At 37.3% G+C, this 20,226-nt stretch overlaps 1 protein-coding gene across 1 annotated transcript in view; it reads right to left on the bottom strand.

Moving 5' to 3' along the window:
- Window positions 1-2,361: 2,361 nt before the first annotated feature.
- The window catches only part of LOC128982390 (cell division cycle-associated protein 7-like), a 30,908-nt gene continuing 13,043 nt past the window's right edge, over window positions 2,362-20,226 (bottom strand). The window contains exons 3-7 of the mRNA XM_054401349.1: window positions 19,968-20,173; window positions 19,498-19,546; window positions 6,177-6,382; window positions 3,674-3,800; window positions 2,362-3,220 (exon numbers count right to left, since the gene is read on the bottom strand). Of these exons, the coding sequence (XP_054257324.1) occupies window positions 3,059-3,220; window positions 3,674-3,800; window positions 6,177-6,382; window positions 19,498-19,546; window positions 19,968-20,173 (750 nt within the window). The 3' untranslated portion in view covers window positions 2,362-3,058. The remainder of the gene's footprint in view (window positions 3,221-3,673; window positions 3,801-6,176; window positions 6,383-19,497; window positions 19,547-19,967; window positions 20,174-20,226) is intronic.

Below are 20,226 nucleotides of genomic sequence, written 5' to 3' on the forward strand. Positions count from 1 at the left end.
GTCTAGCTTAATTATTTTTGTCAATGCTCTACCAATGATATCGTTGTGCCCTACAGGCCCAACTACTTAACTTACATTGAACCATCTGTGTTGTATTATTTATGACCTTGTTAAAACGGGTTGCTCTCGTAAAGTAAATAAACTAAAAAAAACAGCAAAACAGTGTTACGTTTTTTAAACACAGAGTGGTGACTCCTAACAGTAGCTCAGTGGTAAGTCTGCAGTGCAGACGTATTCGGTGTATTAATACGTACGTACGTCGCCGTCCGCAGCTACGTCTGACGGCTACGGAGCCGGCGAGCCTGCAGTTTGTTTATTTTATTATAATATTTTATATTTATTGTTTGTTTTATTGTTTATTTTTATTAGGGTTTCATTAATTTCAGTTAAAATTGCCACGGTTCAATTGCAGCTTTTATAGTAGGACATTTCACAACAAAGGTAGAAAGCGAGCCTTCAGAGACCTTGCACATTGCCAAATCAAAGTTCACCTTGATAGTTTATTTAAAAAAATATACCGTATTATCATTGCATTCAAACAGTGCAATAAACTTCTTATCCTCTTTATAAATAATCCATGGAATATCCAGGCGTTATTTTCATTTTTTAAATTTTTGATTTTAAATGGTGATTGTGTCATAAAATAACGGAAATATAGGATTTTCATAAACACTGCTAGAAACGATTGATTAAAAACTCTAAACAAAATGTTACATCATGCTGCAAAAATTGTGGTTCAAAAGTTATTGCAATTGTTGTGATTTGACCCATAAAATACCATAGTTACAATAGGTGGGTATACTCCCACCTCTTTTAAGGGGTTTTAACAAGCTAATGGGATAAAGTATGTGTCAGATTGCTGATTCCATATTTTACTACAATAAGAATTTCCTGATATCTATGGATATAAAACAGAATTAAAATTAAAAAAAGTTATCAATCGGTAGTTTCAAGCATAAGCTTAGGCTGAAAAGAGATTCATATTCTTATAGCTTTTGTTGAAATATCTGTAGTCAATATTAAAGGCACCATCAGCATATCAAGCACCCTCCCAGTTATCTTTTTAAATTTATTTATCAGCTGAATATAATTTGAATTAAAGGTTAGTTCTGTCTATCACTCCAAAGAGGACAGAGTCCTTAGAGGGATGTTTCCCAAGGTGAAAAGTATCAAAACTTCAACTAATGATATCACTGACATGGTATTTTAATAATTTTTCCTGCTGATGGTAACATTATCACTAGAGAATACGTTGGACTGATACAGCGGATTCAAAACTCTACAATCAATTTATTTAAACATGATAATGTACCCCCTCCCCAAGTAGCTGGTCTACTTTTTACGGCCACTACACTAGTTCAGTTTTAACCGTTAGTGAGAACTGAGCTAAGGTGAAAATTAAATAAAGAACTGTCGAAATTCACTATTTAACCATGAAAGATCTACACCTGTAACTGATGTCATGCTGAACTGTGTTTGTGAGGAGTCGGTTCAATTTGTCAGTGGAATCCTAATACAGGAACAAAATCATGGTTGAAAATATCTTCGAGGGTTTTGCCAATTGCAAGGAATTGAAGAGTAGTTGTTACTATTTCGAGGGGAGTGATAGCTGATTGCATTACTGGACAAGTTTCCTTGTAATTTTTTTGAATAATTAAGCCAATCTTTAAGACAGAATTTTAGTTTGTATATGATGTTCACATGCAAGTATTTTTAAATTTTTAAAAGGAAATCATTCACCCATATAGTTAGTTGGCTTGCTTTTTCCTTTCCGTAGCAACACACATTGTACTGCATTAGTCCGAAACAATTGTAGAAGTACTAACAATGAAGGACTGCACTATCACATGTCTTTAACCAAACTTTAACTTTTAACTGATTTGTATGTGCCTTATTGCGGTCAGTTAAGACTGATCAGTTTTAATTGACTATTCAAACTGATCGTGTATGGGCCACTTTTGTAATCAATCGCAATGTGGCTCTTTGCTGGGAATCAGATGATGCAGCATTTTTTTATATAGGACTGCCATCGTGAGGGACTTTACTATAAAGAACTTCTTTACAGGCTGAGTTGATATGAGCTAATATACTTCTGCTAGTAAGTCATGTGACTAGCAGAGCTAAGTCACTAGTTACAAATGTTTTGTTCACACTGCACTAATTTAATCGCTGCAAGTAAATTGACGCTTTATTTGATTGAGGCTTAAATCACAAGTCAAATTTAGCAAAAATATTAGCATCTTTGTACAAACAATTCACACAAAACTAGGTTAATTTAAGGAATTTAGAAACCTAAAAAGGTATAATTAATTGAAATTAATTGAAAAGCCACAAATTATAATACAAACAAACTGTATTTAGAAAGTCACACAGACAAATGGAATCTTAACGAATATACTGTTTAATAAATAGATACAATAGTGTTAAACCTAAATAATACTTTAGTTTCTCACTGAAAGAAATCAACAACAAATATACATGAAATTAATAGTTGAATACTAAGGTTTTATTTTATTTTATAAAACGCTTAAAAAATATTATGTAAAAAGCCAGTCTTATTTCAAATACAATAATAACATAACTAAGACAATAGTGAATGAGCTTGTGAACAGAAAAACTTAGCTCTACCTATATGGCCAACACTTCATACTTTCCAGGACTTGGTACAGTAAAAGGATATCATAAGCATAAGACTTAACCATAATTAGTACAGAATAAAATCAGAATATATTGTGACAAACCAGAACACTAGTATATTAACAATCAAAACACATTAGTATTGAGGGTTATTAATAGCTACTCATAATGAATGGAAACTCTCTGGTATAATATAAGGAAACTCAGAGGTGAATTTGAATCATTTCTCTTCCTTAACTTTAATCTGCTAGACAAGTCTCAGCAGTAAAAATAACAGCTATGAAGGCAAAGTCCTCTTGACCACTAGAATTGTTTGAGTTTGCCATTAACACAAGGCACATTAGAGTAAATTCATCCCGAAACTATCGGACAGTCATCAAAAATCTTTGGTCGTCATACTGTAGAAATGGGGAGTGAAGATTTACATTTCATCGATTTCAGTCTCCTTCTCAAGGAAATCACGCACAGACTTGTATCCTCTCTCCTGTGCTAGGTAGAACAACTGACCTGTAGGAGTCTTGCCTTTTTGAGTTCGGCAAATAGAGCAATTGCACAGTTCACGGCATGGAGGGCAGGACCATTTCTGCAACAGGCAGAAGACAAGAGGCTTGCAAATAAAACTGTTATTTTGAAACTAGTCACCTGAGACTAAATTAGGGCTGACGACGTAATGTATGTTAACCTATTTATATTGTCATAAATCAATCCTGGAGGCAATGCTGAATAAATTAACTGGAGCTATTCAGATATTACATGTTAATTGTGAGTGAATAGGGTTAAACAAGAATCAAATGGCAAAGAGTTAGTTTCTGTTAGCATAGGACTTATTAGAAAGGTTGAATAATAATTATTATTAGTTTTAGTCTATTATAATATGAAAGACACTGAACAATCAGTTAAAATGAAGAAAAACTTAATGAAAATTAAAACAAACTATCAAAGTTAGATAAAAAATTGATACTTTATTTTATTTGTCTATCAGATTTAAGTTTATTAACCAAAGTTTCATCTTCAAATCAATCAAAGGGATACTTACAGGGTCTTTCAGAGCTTCGACAACGAGTTCGCCGTATCTATTTTTCAAACATGGACCACAAAACTGGCCCCGAACACCGTAGCAATTTTCTGACCGGCAATAAGTTTTCATGTCTAGAGTCTTCTGCCTGAAAGATATTACATTTTTACTACTGCCATAAAAATATAACTTCAGCAAATTTTTAAAGAAGTAATGATCACTACAGGCGCTGTACTTAACAATTATTTTTTTTTTTTAATATTTACAAAAAATAGATCTAAATGTTGATCGGCACGGGTTTTGAATTGTAGAATAAAGGGAGTAGCTACTAGTTTACCTTAGAAGTACAGGTATGCCACAGAACACATAGAAGTCCCCCAGGGCATGAAATATTGTGTGTTTTATGTGTCTTGTGTGTTCTCTAGCCCACCTAGGCTATACTTCTTCTCAAGTGAGCCCATACAGCTCAAGTCAAATGTCATGGCTCCTCCGGAAAAACCCACCACAGTGGAGACCAGGTCAATGATTGACAGTGATATTTTAAGTTCTTTAAATAGCCGAATGGATGATCTTTCAAGGAAATACTCGGACTGTGAGAAGATTCTTGAGTCAATTGAGTTAACTCACCAAAAGATTGATGAAGTCAAAGTATTAATTAATGCTCAGCGAGAAGATATTAACAGATGTCTGAACACAGTTGACGATCATTCCCAAGAAAATTTCAATCTACGCCGTGAGTTGGAGAAGGGGAAGCAGGAGCTCTGTGAGGTTCAGCGATACTCGTGCAAAAAGACTGTAAATACACAGGGCATCCCCGAGACCAGGTCAAAGAATGTTATGGAAGTTGTGAAGAAAGTGGCAGATGTTAACCTGAAGTTTGAGATGGTGGATGCAGTACAAAGACTCGCCGGGGGCAGCGACACATTGAGACTGCGGGGCATCATTCTCAAGTTCGTTCAACACGGCGACTGCGATGAGATGTTATGTCTTGCAAAGGTAAAGTGTGGATTTTCTGTATCCGAACTCGGTGTCACCTCTGAGAAAAGCCTACGTCAATCCGTCTCTCTCAAAGACCCACAGGGAACTACTGTATCTCGCCAAGTATGCAGTGCCTGATGGCTGAGTAAGGTTCATCAGGTTTGGCAAAGGGAAAGGTGTTGATTTGCAAGAGGGACGGTCAGCCAGCCATCCATGTTACTTCCAGACAGAAGCTGCAGGACCTGTAGTGATGATCTACTCTCACCATATTTCCAGTATATGGTATCAATTTAAACATCATTGCTTATTTGTTTGTGTATGTGATTTTATAATTTTTTTAAAATTTGTTTTCATTTAAATCAATGGTAATGAATAACCATTTTATATACCATCAGAATGTAAGGGGTTTAAAATCTAAAGTAAATACTCTTTTCGGTAACATACTACCTATAGAATCAGACATTGTTAGTTGCTTCAGTGGCAACAACTCAGTTTGGTCTGCAACCTTTCTGTGGCATCTCACGTAAGTGCGTGCTGTGTGCACTTCCATCGCCTCAGCCTTACCACAGCCTCTCCTGGGTAGCATAAGTCATGGTAAGCCGTGTCATGGGCTCAGGAGGAACACAGCTTTACAGGTTGGGTAACGTTTCAGCATCTCAGCAAGCTCACTCAGGGTCCCCCTTCGAACTTACAAATGAACTTCGTTGTTTCTCCCAGTCATTTTTGCATATTTTTTGTGATGCTGATAATGGTATCTTAATATTTTTTTTTAATGAAAATCTCAGGATATTATAGCGATTGCAATATTTAAGGCCTAGTTTATAAGGTAAAAAACTCACGAGTCATCGCCATCGTGGGAGTAAATAAACATTACGTCATGCTCATGATGCTGTGATCGTTGTAGATGACCATGAACGTGAATCCAAAGTTACAAAGTATTAAGGATCAACGTTTTCTTGATACCAACAGTATCTCAAGTTTTTTTTTGGAATTGAGGAATGAAACCGGTGCTTCCTTTTTTTAGAGTGACTGCAAAATTCATGGCTTATTCCAAGTTTTTTGGGGTTGTCAAAATTCACAACTTATTTACGGTTTAGAAGGTTTTTGCAGTTGAGTGCCCCTGTCACTCTCTCCTTTTCTTTTCAGGCAGTTGGCTTCAGTCAACAGCTAGACAGGAGACAACTAATTATCATCATACAGTTGTTTTAGATATATTTTACCATTCATCGATATACAAAGGTTTTAGGGTAATTGTTGATTTATATCAGAAACAGTTTACACGAAACACACTATACTGTTTATGTTTTTATTATAACTATTTTATGTTTTGTTATCTTTAGCGTATTTAAAAGGACATATTCATTGAATATTAAATAAATATTTTACTCTATTTTTTACGTTTTTATACAGTAAAAATATGATTCCTACTGAAATTTGGTTTTTATTATACCTGGTCAGAAAGACTGTGTTGCGTCTCTTCACATTTTAAATTCAGAGCGACCTCTGCCAGGTTAAAAGGATAAATTATCAAAAAGGATTTAACTACCTGCATTGGTGACAGGTGGTGCCATCCTCGGAATACACTTTGTCTCTGACACCTTCTGCAACTCTCTTCAGGTCTTCTTCAGTGATGTCGTCAACAGAAGGAATATCACGCGGTGCTCTATTGTTATTTGTGGAGTTTACTTTTCTCCGTTTGGTAGTTTGTACAACTCTGTCCCGGTCATTATCAGATTCTTCCTCATCGGAGCACTGAAATAATTGCGGTACAGTTATAAGCAATTATAAACTCAGTACAATTATAAACAAGCTATTAAAGAGAAAGTTAATGAGGTATGAGCATAACCGTCGCTTATAAGTAAGTTTCCTTACCACCATACAGTTATGGACTGCATTTCAATAAACGATTCTTTACCTCAAAACAATAATGGAATGCTTTTAAATAAACAGTTGGTAAAAAGGGGGAATTTCGAATTTCCCCTGGCCCTGGCTGACATCTAGGAGTTGTCACGAAAAACAAATTCTTCTAAACAGTTGTAGATAAAAATTCCTTCTTTACAATAAAGGAACTCTGGGCTCCCTTGTATAAAAATATCTCAACCCTGGAACTGCCTGTTGGATTCGCTAACATGCTAGCATATTTTGCTGTAGTTGCATGGTTAATTTTAAAAATTAATAAAAAATATTTTTAAGAACGTTATAATATGAATATTGTATAATTTGTTTCAGGAAGAAACAGAGAGAGTTATTATGTCATTTATATTGTAATAAAACCTAACCTACATTTATGACCTATTTATTTATATGTTGTACCTAAAATTGCAATACTATTATACAGGGTGTCACAAAAACCCATAGCGGGCTATGCAGAACCCGCTACTTACAAAAATAAGATGAATCGCTTCGTTTACCAGATATCCGCAATTTTATATTTTTCACATAAAAACTTTTATCTTTAGTTTGTTCCAACCGATCCTTATGAAACTTTGTATGCATGTTAAGGTAGAATTGACCCATGAGAGGAAAAAATTATCTTGATCCAATACAAAATTTCTAAATGGTGGCCATTTTAATTTTTTAAAATTTAAATTACCAAAGAATGGCTGATTTTATAAAAAATGTAAATGGCCACCATTTGGAAATTCTGTATTGGATCAAGATAGTTTAATTCTACCTTAACATACATTAAAATTTTCATATGGATCGGTTGGAACAATCTAAAGATAAAAATGTTTACGTGAAAAATACAAAATGGCGTGGGTGACGCAATAGACACGCCCAAGATAATTTTTTGACTCTGCGCACACACGTTCACTCATTTTTCCTGCCGGGCGCTGGTAGTTTGGCCCACGAAACTGTAAAACATGCGTCGTATCCGAGCTAAATCAATATTAAAAATATATACAAGTTTTGTACCATTAACTATATAGAATATACTTTCAATATAATGTAAAAATTTGAAGCCAAAAAACAAGGGTGCATGAGATCTACCAACTAATAACAATATTCTGTGTTAAATGATAAATCAATCAGCTGTTTTCGATAATACTGCATTGATTTTGATTATTATTTAACCCAACACACTAGTAACCTCTGGTGAGATGGTCCTGAACTTTATCTATAGGGATGGTCAAGTCTCGAAATTTCGGGAAATTTTCGGGAAATTTTTAATCTCGTTACACGCGACGAGATTACTTTTTGGCCGAGATTTTTATCGAGACGAGAATAAAAAAAAAAAAAAAAATTAAAAACGCCTGCAGAAAGTCAATGCAATACCCGCAATACAGGAGCGTGTTTTAGTTGCGTTTCCTTTTCGAAGGCGTTCTTAATTAATTAATTCTTTTAATGTAAATATTACTTTCATTATTTTAATAATATTACTTTAATAACATTTGAGAAGTTTTGTTAAGTGTAAGCAGTGTGAGGAATGTTTTATTACTATAAAAAAAGTCAAAACAAGTAACTATTTTATAAAAATTAATATTGCTTTTATTTTATGATTTATTTTATTTTAGGATAAGTTGAACTCTATCCTAACTGATATCACCATGTTTCCTAATCGTAGGCATTTTTAATAAGTTAGGCGTGATTAATAAAAAAATGTTATGCTGATGTTATTTAATGAAAGATTGTAAATATTCTTGCCTATTATCATTATTTTAGTATTTAAACAGTCATCTAACAATGTTACAAAATCAGGTAAAAATTTCGAACGTGCATTTCCCGTTGTGTATGAGAAGAGAAATCTCGTCTCGAAATTTTATGAGAAATAAAAAATCTCGTCTCGTCTCGTCTCAAACTAAAAATCCAATCTCGTCCATCCCTATTTATCTATTTTATTAGCTTTAATTTTAGCAAATTTTCCATAGAGGGAATAAGCTATTACTGTAGTACTCATTATAAGGCCTAGACCCGGGACCGATTTACTTTTTCGTTTTGAGGCCCCTAAAGGCCAAAAACACTATCCATTCAAATTCATATAAATGTCCGTTAGCACGAAAACTCGAGCAAAAATGATCCGATTTTGATGAAATTTGGTATAAACGTGTAAACCCACATTTATTCAAACGAGTTTGCAAACCAGCATGATCGGACTATGGGTATAGGGATTTAAGGGGGGTTTTATGGGGTAAAAATAGGCTTTTCCCATTTTTGACCCTAAAAACACAAAATTTCAGAACTTCTTTCCAAACCATTTAGTAGAGCTTAAAAAAACAAATAATTTAGTATGTTGAAGCATTATTGTGCGGCTAATGGTTATGGATAAAATTCCAAAAAATTTTAAATTTAAAATTCCCATGTTATTCTTATGGAGATTAAGTCAACTGTTGTAGTTTGCTTGTTTATAAATGTGTTTTGACTGAATTTGAAAAATACATTAATTTCTTACCAAAGTATTAACATTTTACAAGAAAAAACACTTTTTTACCCTCCCTGTTGCAGCAAACCTAAGTACTGTTTAAACTAATTCTATTTAAATAGGGAATAAATGTGATATTTTTAAGGAGGCATTTTAGTGTCAATCCAATCAGGCAAATGGAAATTTGCTTAGTCTGCAGGGATGCTGTGGCAGGGGTATTTTACATTACATGGGAAGTATGTTCTGTGTAAAGTCAATGATTGTACTCTCATTAAGTAATGTTCTGTATTTAATTAATTATTACTATATTTATCATCATAATTATTGTTCAATTAGTGATAGCTTATTTCCAAACCAAATCTGTATTTTTAAATCTCATTTCAATTTCATTAAGTATTGTTGTATCAAATGTTAGAGTCTCACTCACACAAGCCTACATAAAACACACACACTATCTCGGCTGTGTTGCCCGATGCAGGACGAATCCTATTGGTTAAAAAATGTGGCGTGATATGGACATGGATAAATTTGCGGTACCCCTCTAAGAAACATTGAGGTAGCGTCCCTTCCCCCTCCAAAAATAATGTTCAGTTGAAATGTAACTCTCCTCGGCTGAATACGTGCATTGCGCCGTATTTCGTTAGTCTTTCTCTATTTATAAACTTTTACCTCTAAAACCGCTTCTCGGACTCTCTAACGCTCTTCTATCGTTTGTCACGAACAGTTAATAAAACTTTCTCGACGTCAAACTCTGTAAAAGGTGTTTTTTTCTTAAATAAGTTATTTAGTATGTTATCGCTGCCGCCGCTAAGCAGTTACGTCCGCCGCGTCTTCGTCGCGAGTGCCTGTGTCAAGTGCCAACTTTAGTGGATTAGGATTACTGGATTCCCCACAAGTGTTCCCCAAAAGTGTGCACACTTCCCTCATCTCTACTCAACCTACAAGTTGGCTACCCTCTTCCCAAGACGTCGTCGTCTGCCATCCACTCACGGCTTCCGCCCATGTGCCACCTCTACTCTCTAGTGTTTCTTGTTACTCTTCACCCTTGGATTATTGGTGAGTCATATATTACCCTCTTTACGCCCCATTTAATGGTCCTTCGAGCCGGATGTTAATGGACAACGCTATGGACTTTAACAACCGTCTTATACAACAGTAATTAACTCTCAATGAACTTATTCACCATGTGCTAAAAAAACTGTGAAAAGTGCGTTTGCGTCTCCCTTAAAAACTATGAAATAATTATTCACTCGAGTAAACGAATTCGTTGACTGAAAATCTTACTTATAGTTGCAATATAATTTACTGCAATTTCGCTCAAATGATTTGGCGCTCGATCAGCCATTTTTGATTTGATCACGCCACCGATATCGTTTACTTCGTTCCCGCCCAACGTTGTTCCCGCCTCCATATTCAGCGTGTTGCATTCAACTTTGATGCGCCGACGCGACCTATGTTTGCAGATCACGTGGTCAGTTCCCCCTCACGCACCGAACGTTGCCTTTTCGCAGACATTGCGCTCCCTCCCCCCTCAAGCACAGCTGATCGGCGCGGTGCAGACTGATACGTCACTCGCTCCTGTCATATGATTGAGACACCAAAATAAACAAACCACAATACACTCTCTCTTTCTCACATTGTCATTGTTCTTAGATATTGTTACGTCTATTGCTATTTTGCTGTAATGTTAATAATAATTCATTGAGAATATTCCTGGATATATTTATTTTAGTAGGCTAAATAATTATTTCCCCTCATTCAACTCGCTTGTAAACAACTTAAGTTATTTGGACAATCTGATTATTTTCTGAGTTAGGTTCTATTTTAATTGGAGTATTTTAATTATGTATTTTAATTTTAATTTTTGATATCTTGCCAGGTATTATAGGCTCACATTTGCAGTTAAATAGCTATTAACTGTCTCTTTGTCATTGTAATGTATTTGGTTATATTTTACTCTATTGGTGAAAATGCATTTATGTTTTTGATGTGTTCGTTATTAATTAATTATTCTCTCATAAAACTTAATGATTAAGCTCACTGATCTTTTAAAATAATAAGTAGGCCAATAATTCTTATTATTTTATTATTTGTATTTTATTTTCAATTGTATTTAAAATAGGCTATCACAATGCCTACCCCAGCTGTCATCAAGTTTAGTACTTATGAGCGTTCAACCGCTTTAATTAAGGCAAGACTTGATAAAATCCTCACTGCTGTCCAGGCTATTGCTGCCCAACAACCACCACTTACTACAGTGCATTATAGATCGTTGGCGGCTTATGCTAAAGAATCTAACAAAAAGCGTGCCGACTTTGAAGGTAATCTTTACCGTGTTTTGGAAAATATAGATCCTGAGGAAGCTCCCACTACTCAGTTGTCTGATGATCAAGACACAATTAACGATACTCATGTTAAGATACAAAGTATTATTGAATCTCTTGACCCAGTAGATGAACCAAAGACTCCCTCGGCTCATAGCGAGGCAGGTTCAACTGCACCCACTCTAGCTCAAGCCAATATTAGGCTACCGAAATTAGAATTAAAACAGTTTGACGGCAATCCTTTGCAATGGGTTAGCTTTATAAATTTATTTGACTCAAGTGTCCACAGAAATGCTAGTATCTCAAATGTGGCTAAGTTCCAGTACCTACTAAGTGTCGTGTCTGGCGAGCCCTCAAGTCTGATCAAGTCCCTTAACATCACTACTGCTAATTACTTAGTAGCTTATCAGCTCCTCCGAGAACGCTATCATAATACGAGGCGACTCATAACCTTGCACTTAAATCAAATAATGGACTTACCTGACATTTCCTCAGGGTCCATCCGCAACCTTAGAAATTTCATAAATCTTTATTATGAACATTCTGAAGCGCTAAAAGCTCTTGATTGCGATGTTTCATCAACATCAAATCCCCTCCTCTCAGCCCTCATTTTGCGGAAAATGGATACCGATCTACGCAAAAAGCTAGAAGCTTATCGATCGAGCCAAGATTGCGAAGCACACTCACTACCGGAAGTTTCTGATATAATCAAGTTTCTAAACGTTGAATGTAACCAAGCAGAGGATGCAGGGCTGCACTTGCCACAAACCCCTCGCAAGGCTAATTTTAGCCATTCACCGCAACATAAAGGCAAGAAATCTGTTAGTTTTGCTTCTGATAAAACTAGTAAACACGTAGCACTTCTTTCAGCTGGAAAGAGTACCACTAACTTCTCTCTCCTCCCTCAATGTTTTGCTTGCGGTAAAAATGACCATAAAATATATGTGTGTCCTTCTTTTGGAGCTAAAACCCCTCAAGAGCGTTATCAGCTTGTAAAAAACAGTAATAGATGTATATCGTGTCTTGGTTACCATGATAGTAAACAATGTAAATCCAGAAACACTTGTACGACCTGCCAAAGACGCCACCACAGTCTATTGCACTTCCAGACTCCGTCCCAATCAGATTCTAGAGGGCATAGAGAAAATAATACTACAACCCCTCCGCCTCAGGGACCCAGCTCAGTCACGGCATCCGCTCAAAACACGTTTAATCATAAGACTTCATCACAATCTACAGTCCTCCTTGGTACAACTCTTGTCAAGTTGACATCCTCCACCGGACATACTCATGTGTTTCGTGCCCTACTCGATTCAGGTAGTATGTGTGATTTCATCAGTGAACGTGCCGCTCAGCTCCTGGAAACCCCAAGACATAAGTCGACCCACACAATTGTCGGCATCTCTGCCACAACCTCCCAAACTAAAGGGATTACTCGGCTAAATTTAGCTACTCTCAGTGACAACAATGTTGCATCTCAGCACCCATTCCATATTTTGGACAAGATCGCTATTGATATTCCCCGCTCTCGCCTTGCACCGGAAGTGTTTAAAATGGTAAAACCTTACGTGCTAGCTGATCCCACTTTTCATTTACCAAGTGGTATTGACGTTCTTTTAGGCGTCTCTCTGTTTCCTCTCATTCTTACTCACCAAACACATTCAATTGGTGCAAACATGCCATACCTTATTGGCACAAAGTTTGGATTCGTTGTGATGGGATCCGCCCCTGTTGCAGATATAAGTTCCTCCGCTCCGTGCACATATTCTTCTTTTCTCTCTACCAGTGATAATGATCTCCATTCCTCTATCCAAAAATTTTGGACCCAAGAAGAGATCCCACAGTGCAGTAGTAAGACTTTAGAGGAGCAACAGTGTGACAAACATTTCTCTGAAACCCACACACGCAACCAGAACGGCCAGTATGTGGTTAGATTGCCATTCAAGGCTAATCATCCTCCCTTGGGGACCTCTTACCTCCCTGCGCAACGACGCTTGTATTCTTTAGAGCGTAAGTTTGCCGCTCAAAGCTCATTCCGTGACATGTACGTTGCGTTTATGGATGAATATCTCTCTCTCGGTCATATGACCAATATTGAGACTGTCGATTTAACCTCCCCTCACTATTATCTTCCCCACCACGGAGTTTTGAAAGAAAATAGTAGCTCTACGAAACTTCGTACTGTGTTCGATGCTAGTAGCAAGACCAGTTCTGGACTGTCGCTAAATGACATCTTACTCACAGGTCCTAAGCTCCAGACGAACATTTGTGACATTGTGCTCCATTTCAGGTCCTACAACATTGTTTTCTCTTGTGACATTCGTCAAATGTATCGTCAAATATTAGTACATCCAGACGATCAGAAATACCAGCTTATCTTATGGCGTAATAACTCTTCCCAGGACCTCTCCACCTACCAGCTGGCTACAGTCACATATGGGGTCAACAGCAGCCCCTATCTCGCTATTAGAACGCTTCATCAGCTAGCTAAAGACGAGGGTGAGGCGTTTCCTGCTGCTGCTCAAGTTTTAACTTCAAATACGTATGTTGATGATATAATCTCAGGTGCTGACACGGTCGAAGATGCTTTAGAACTTCAAAGCCAGATAATTAGCCTTCTGTACCGTGGTGGATTTGAACTCCGGAAGTGGTCATCCAACGCTAAGGAACTCCTTCAAGCTCTGCCCCAAGAACATCTTGAATTACCTGTATTTCTGGAACATGCTAAAGAACCTCTATTTTCAATATTAGGACTGCATTGGTCACCAGTTTCTGATTGTTTCACCTTCAATATAAATTTCTCTGATGCAGCTAATGAGACACCCACCAAACGTCGTGTGCTCAGCTTGGTTGCTAAAATCTACGACCCGTGTGGCTTTCTAGCTCCGTGTACAATGCAAGCAAAATGCTTTATACAGCTGCTCTGGACCACAGGATTAGGCTGGGACGAAGAGCTCTCAAGTGACTTAACTTCAATATGGCAAAACTTTGTAACTAATACTCAATCTCTCTCCAATATTCAGATCCCCAGAGCATTCCAGTTTTCAGTTTCAAGCGCTATTGAACTTCACGGCTTCTCAGATGCCTCAGAAAGCGGTTATGCCGCAGTTCTCTATTTCAGATGCAAACTCTCATCCGGTGATGTCACTGTACGTCAGATATTGGCGAAAACTCGTGTATCTCCTCTAAAACGAGTCACTCTACCTCGTCTCGAGCTATGTGCTGCTCATCTCCTTGCTCAACTAGCATCATACTGCCTCTCTATGTTTACGAATAAAGTAACATTCTCTCGTACTGTTCTATGGTGTGACTCTTCCATCACTCTAACATGGCTTCAAACACCACCATACAGACTGAAAACTTATGTGGCGAACAGAGTAGCTCAGACTCAAGAACTTTTCCCCTCACATTGCTGGCGTTACATACCCAGTCAGGATAACCCCGCAGATTGCGCCTCTCGGGGAATAACTGCCACTCATCTCCAAAATCACCCCTTGTGGTGGACCGGGCCATCTTGGCTCTCTCAACCTTGCGAAGACTGGCCTAATAGACAATTTACACCTGTAAATTTAGATAGCTCAGAAGAAACAAAAGTGGCTGAACTTTTTGTCTTCACTTCGAACACCAACCCTGAATGGGAACTTTTGACAAGATTTTCCTCGTGGACTAAACTCGTACGCATTACAGCTTACATCCTTCGCTTCATTTACAACGCGAGAAGATCGAACAAGCTGCGAACAAGTTCTCTCACTACAAATGAACTCAAGTCATCAACCACAAAAATTATCCAACTTGTTCAAAAATCATGTTTTTCTGAAGAAATCGCCAATCTCCAGAAATCAGAAAACTGCAATTCTAAGTATAAACGCTTGTCACCCTTTCTCGATGAGCACGGAATAGTTCGTGTAGGCGGCCGCATTAAGAATTCTTCGCTCCCCTATGACAGCGTTCATCCCGTATTGCTCCCCAAAAGGCACCATGTTGTAGATATTATCATAGATGACTGTCACAAAACACATCTTCATGCCGGACCTCAACTCACTCAATCTCTCTTAGCCTCAAGGTTCTGGATCCTCTGTGCGCGTAGTGTTATCCGCTCACGCATATTCAAATGTATCCCTTGTTTTAAAAATAGACCCCGAAACAAGGCGCCTCAAATGGGTAATTTACCCAAAGTTCGTGTCACTCCTGCCAGACCATTCATCTCAACTGGAATGGATTATGGTGGCCCTTTTATTGTTAAAGTCCACAACTTACGCTCAATCAGACACGTTAAGGTCTACTTGTGCATATTCGTTTGTATGGCTACTAAGGCCGTGCACATCGAAGTAGTGACAGATATGACTACAGATGCCTTCCTAGCGGCTTTAACTCGTTTTGTCTCAAGAAGAGGGTTAAGTACCAACTTGTACAGCGACTGTGGTACGAATTTTGTAGGTGCGGATAACGCCCTTAAGAAGATTATTAAGTCCGCTCAATCTTCAAACCAATTTAAGGACTTTGTCTCTACCAAAGGGATTATTTTCCACTTCAACCCCCCTTCAGCCCCTCATCAGGGTGGGTTATGGGAAAGTGCCATTAAAAGCGCTAAACACCACCTCAAACGAGTCATCGGAATGAACATCCTGACTTTGGCAGAATTTTCTACTCTGTCAACACAGGTAGAGGCCGTTCTGAACTCACGCCCTCTTACTCCGCTTTCATCCGACCCTTCGGACCTGACACCTCTCACTCCAGGACATTTTTTGATCGGCGCCCCTCTAACTGCGGTTCCTGAAGAAGATGTCCAAGACGTCTCCACCAACAGGCTGAAGCACTGGCATCTCGTCAAGGCACTCCATCAGCGAATATGGAAGCGATGGCAGCAAGAGTACCTGCACACCTTGCAACAAAGGATGAAGTGGGCCTCGCACCAAGATAACCTCAAAGTCGGTGATCTTGTGTTAGTGGAACAGCAATCTACCCCTCCTCTGACCTGGCCTTTGGCCCGCATTATTGATGTGTCTCCTGGCAAAGACAATGTGGTACGAGTGGTACACTTGAAGACAGCAACCGGCATCCTCACTCGACCCGCTGTAAAAGTGTTTCCACTACCTCTTGGTTGTGAATAGACTATCAATTGATAGCACTTCATGTATATAGCTTTAGTTATAATTATATGTCTTAGGTGTCTGAAATGTGTTCCTTTGTATTTTGTTTTGAATCTCCAAGTAGATTCAAGGGGGCCCGGATGTTCTGTATTTAATTAATTATTACTATATTTATCATCATAATTATTGTTCAATTAGTGATAGCTTATTTCCAAACCAAATCTGTATTTTTAAATCTCATTTCAATTTCATTAAGTATTGTTGTATCAAATGTTAGAGTCTCACTCACACAAGCCTACATAAAACACACACACTATCTCGGCTGTGTTGCCCGATGCAGGACGAATCCTATTGGTTAAAAAATGTGGCGTGATATGGACATGGATAAATTTGCGGTACCCCTCTAAGAAACATTGAGGTAGCGTCCCTTCCCCCTCCAAAAATAATGTTCAGTTGAAATGTAACTCTCCTCGGCTGAATACGTGCATTGCGCCGTATTTCGTTAGTCTTTCTCTATTTATAAACTTTTACCTCTAAAACCGCTTCTCGGACTCTCTAACGCTCTTCTATCGTTTGTCACGAACAGTTAATAAAACTTTCTCGACGTCAAACTCTGTAAAAGGTGTTTTTTTCTTAAATAAGTTATTTAGTATGTTATCGCTGCCGCCGCTAAGCAGTTACGTCCGCCGCGTCTTCGTCGCGAGTGCCTGTGTCAAGTGCCAACTTTAGTGGATTAGGATTACTGGATTCCCCACAAGTGTTCCCCAAAAGTGTGCACACTTCCCTCATCTCTACTCAACCTACAAGTTGGCTACCCTCTTCCCAAGACGTCGTCGTCTGCCATCCACTCACGGCTTCCGCCCATGTGCCACCTCTACTCTCTAGTGTTTCTTGTTACTCTTCACCCTTGGATTATTGGTGAGTCATATATTACCCTCTTTACGCCCCAAGTAATGTTATTGTTATTATTTAATAAAGTTGGTTAATTTCATTAACATTTTGCCATAAATTGTAAATAATTCAAGTCAAGTTAAGCAATATATAAAGAGTTAGGCCTATCTCAAATTATTTGTGTGAAAAATACATATTGAATTAAGTGAAAACTAGTTTTTAGTAAATTTTGATAAAATATACAGCGGAATAAGCTATTACCGTAGGTCTCATAGTAAGACTAAGACTGATTTCCTTTTTCCTTTTGTTTTGATGTAAGCAGAGGCCAATAACATCACCAGTTATTTGTGTGTGTGTCTGTTAGCACAATAACTCTGTGAAAAATATTTCAGTAGGCTATGTGGAAAAAATAAATTAACATGACGTTGTTTTTGGTAAATGGGTAATAGTTTCATCTCACTGAAATTAGTCATACCTCAAATTTTCTAGATAATCTAGCTTACGAGATAGCCCATAATCTTTTACCGCTCAATTTGGTTGTTCAAAAGAGGCTTCACCCCCAGGGAATCAAAAATAAGACTGGACAAATTGTAATATAAAAATAATATAGGTAAAATAAAAACAGGGGATAAAAGTTAAGTTTGGAGAGAATACTTCCAGAATCTTTTAATTGAAAACTTACCAAAGTGTACAACCTTAGTTTATTTAGTTAAGAGTTTGAAAACAATAATTAGACTGCATATGGATCAGTGTTGGGCATTAGGCAAAATTACAGCTAAACGACTGGTGAATTTTGAAAAAAAAACCCTCCAAAGAAAAAATATGGCCCAATCCATGAAGACGGAATTTCGAAATAAGACAACTGGACAAAGATCTGGCAATAACAACTGAAGTAAGGAGTAGACGGATTAGGTGGGCAGGTCATATACTTAGACGAGATGTGGACGTTGCTATCAGTAATTTCTTAAGGTACAATCCAGAAGGCAGAAGGCCTCCAGGCAGGCCGAAACTCATATGGAAGGGCCAAATACACCAGTATCTAAGGAGACTAGGATAAATTAAGAACATGCCGGGAAAAGGCTGGAGGCAGTGTGTAGGCTAAGTACCATTTGGGGTACCATTGGCCAAAGTTCTAGTAATTTAGTATATCTATACAGAGAAAATTTCAAGAAACTGTAAATTTAAAATTCTTATGTTTAAGGATAAAAAGTAAAATGTTGTAATTTGATTGTTTATGGATAACCAACCGCCATTGATCAAATTTGGCAAATTTATTATTTCATATCAAGCTATTTACATTTCAGTTACAAAACACTCTTTATCACCTTCCCTGCTACAGCAAACCTTAGTACTTTTAAACTTAAATGCATTTAAACAAGGAGAAAATCTGCCAATTTTAAGTAAAAATTCTTGTGAAACAACAACCAGGCTTGCTGCGGCAGGAGTATTATTAAAAATACTCCAGGCATTAAAAACATTAAAGTAATTCAATTTATTCAAGTTTAACTGATACTGCAGGTGAGTCTGAGGCTTCGTGATTTTCCATGAGTATAACGACATTCAAAACTCAAGTTTCGCATACAATTTTTTATCCAAATTATTATTATTTAAATGGTAACTAAGGTAAAGAATATATATTATCCTTAACACGTTCAGTGCGGCAGGCATTCCAACAGGCGCTCGCCAATGGCGGGCCCCGGCGCGGCAACGTAACAGCGAACACAATTGGCATTCAAATATTTCCATCTGACGAATAACAAAAAGAGCAGCGGTGATTGTACTACCTTACCCCGAGATTGGACGTAGTTCCCTAAAACACCCAAAGGTAGCAGCACTGCCTGGATCAGTAGTCAGTGGCCTTGTAATATGGCTTGAAGAGAGAAAATCCTCGAAACCGGGACAAAAGCATTGTCAGACGAGATTTTACGGGAAATTTTAGTACCAACCTACACCAAAATAAAGCTTACATTCTAAGCTACAAGCTAGCAACGGTTTTATCGTTCCCCGACAATGGCTGAGCTTATACTGAACTATTTTAGTGGGGATTGCGCAACTACATCAATTGATGTAGGCCGGTTGGGGCGCCCGTTGCGCGACTACATCAATTGATGTAGTCAGCACTGTACGTGTTAAAAGATGGTTTAAAGTGAACTAAGCATCTACAGGAATTATAATAATTGAAGGGCAAATGTCTGTACTTACATAATTTACAAAGCAGATATTTTCATTTCCAAGAATCAGTGTTGCAATACTGAAAAAGTAATTTGATGAACAAATTGACTCGGAGCAATTAGAAAAAAGTACACACTTTGATTAGTCAGTTATAAAACAGTAATTATACTGTTATTTGTTTAATTTATATACACAATTACCAACATATATGTTTACAAATTCAAGATGGAAGACTACTGAAACCAAAACAATAAAAAATTTTCTATAACTCCATTTAAATAACTGAGGTTGACAACATAGAACTTACTTTGTACAACCTGTACTTGGAATAAAATACATTGTACAGTATTGAAAATAGATAAAACTGAAATTTAACTCACTCATCCGCAAACTAAATTAATTTAATTTAATATAAATTTTTATTTTCAAACTCTGTACTTGGAATAAAATACATTGTATATTATTGAAAATACAGTACATCAAACTGATATTTAACTTACTCATCTGCAAACTCTACTCCTTCAAGCTGTTTTTCTGCTATTCTGTTTGATCGCCTCCTTTTGACTGATACGGGTGGCGATATGTTTTCTTTTGTCTTGATCCTCATGGACTTTTTAGGCATTGGCTGTCTACTACTCCTTGTCCTAGTGTGACTGACTGGGGTTGTATTTTGATCCTGGGCTTTAAAGATTCCTAATTTGATCATCTAAAAATAAATACAGACACTGATAATTGAGGCCTATATGAAATTTTTCATAT

The sequence above is a fragment of the Macrosteles quadrilineatus genome, unplaced genomic scaffold (genome assembly GCF_028750875.1).
Source record: "Macrosteles quadrilineatus isolate MER2022 unplaced genomic scaffold, UCM_ALF_1.0 Scaffold_240__1_contigs__length_144371, whole genome shotgun sequence".
Lineage (NCBI taxonomy): Eukaryota > Metazoa > Arthropoda > Insecta > Hemiptera > Cicadellidae > Macrosteles > Macrosteles quadrilineatus.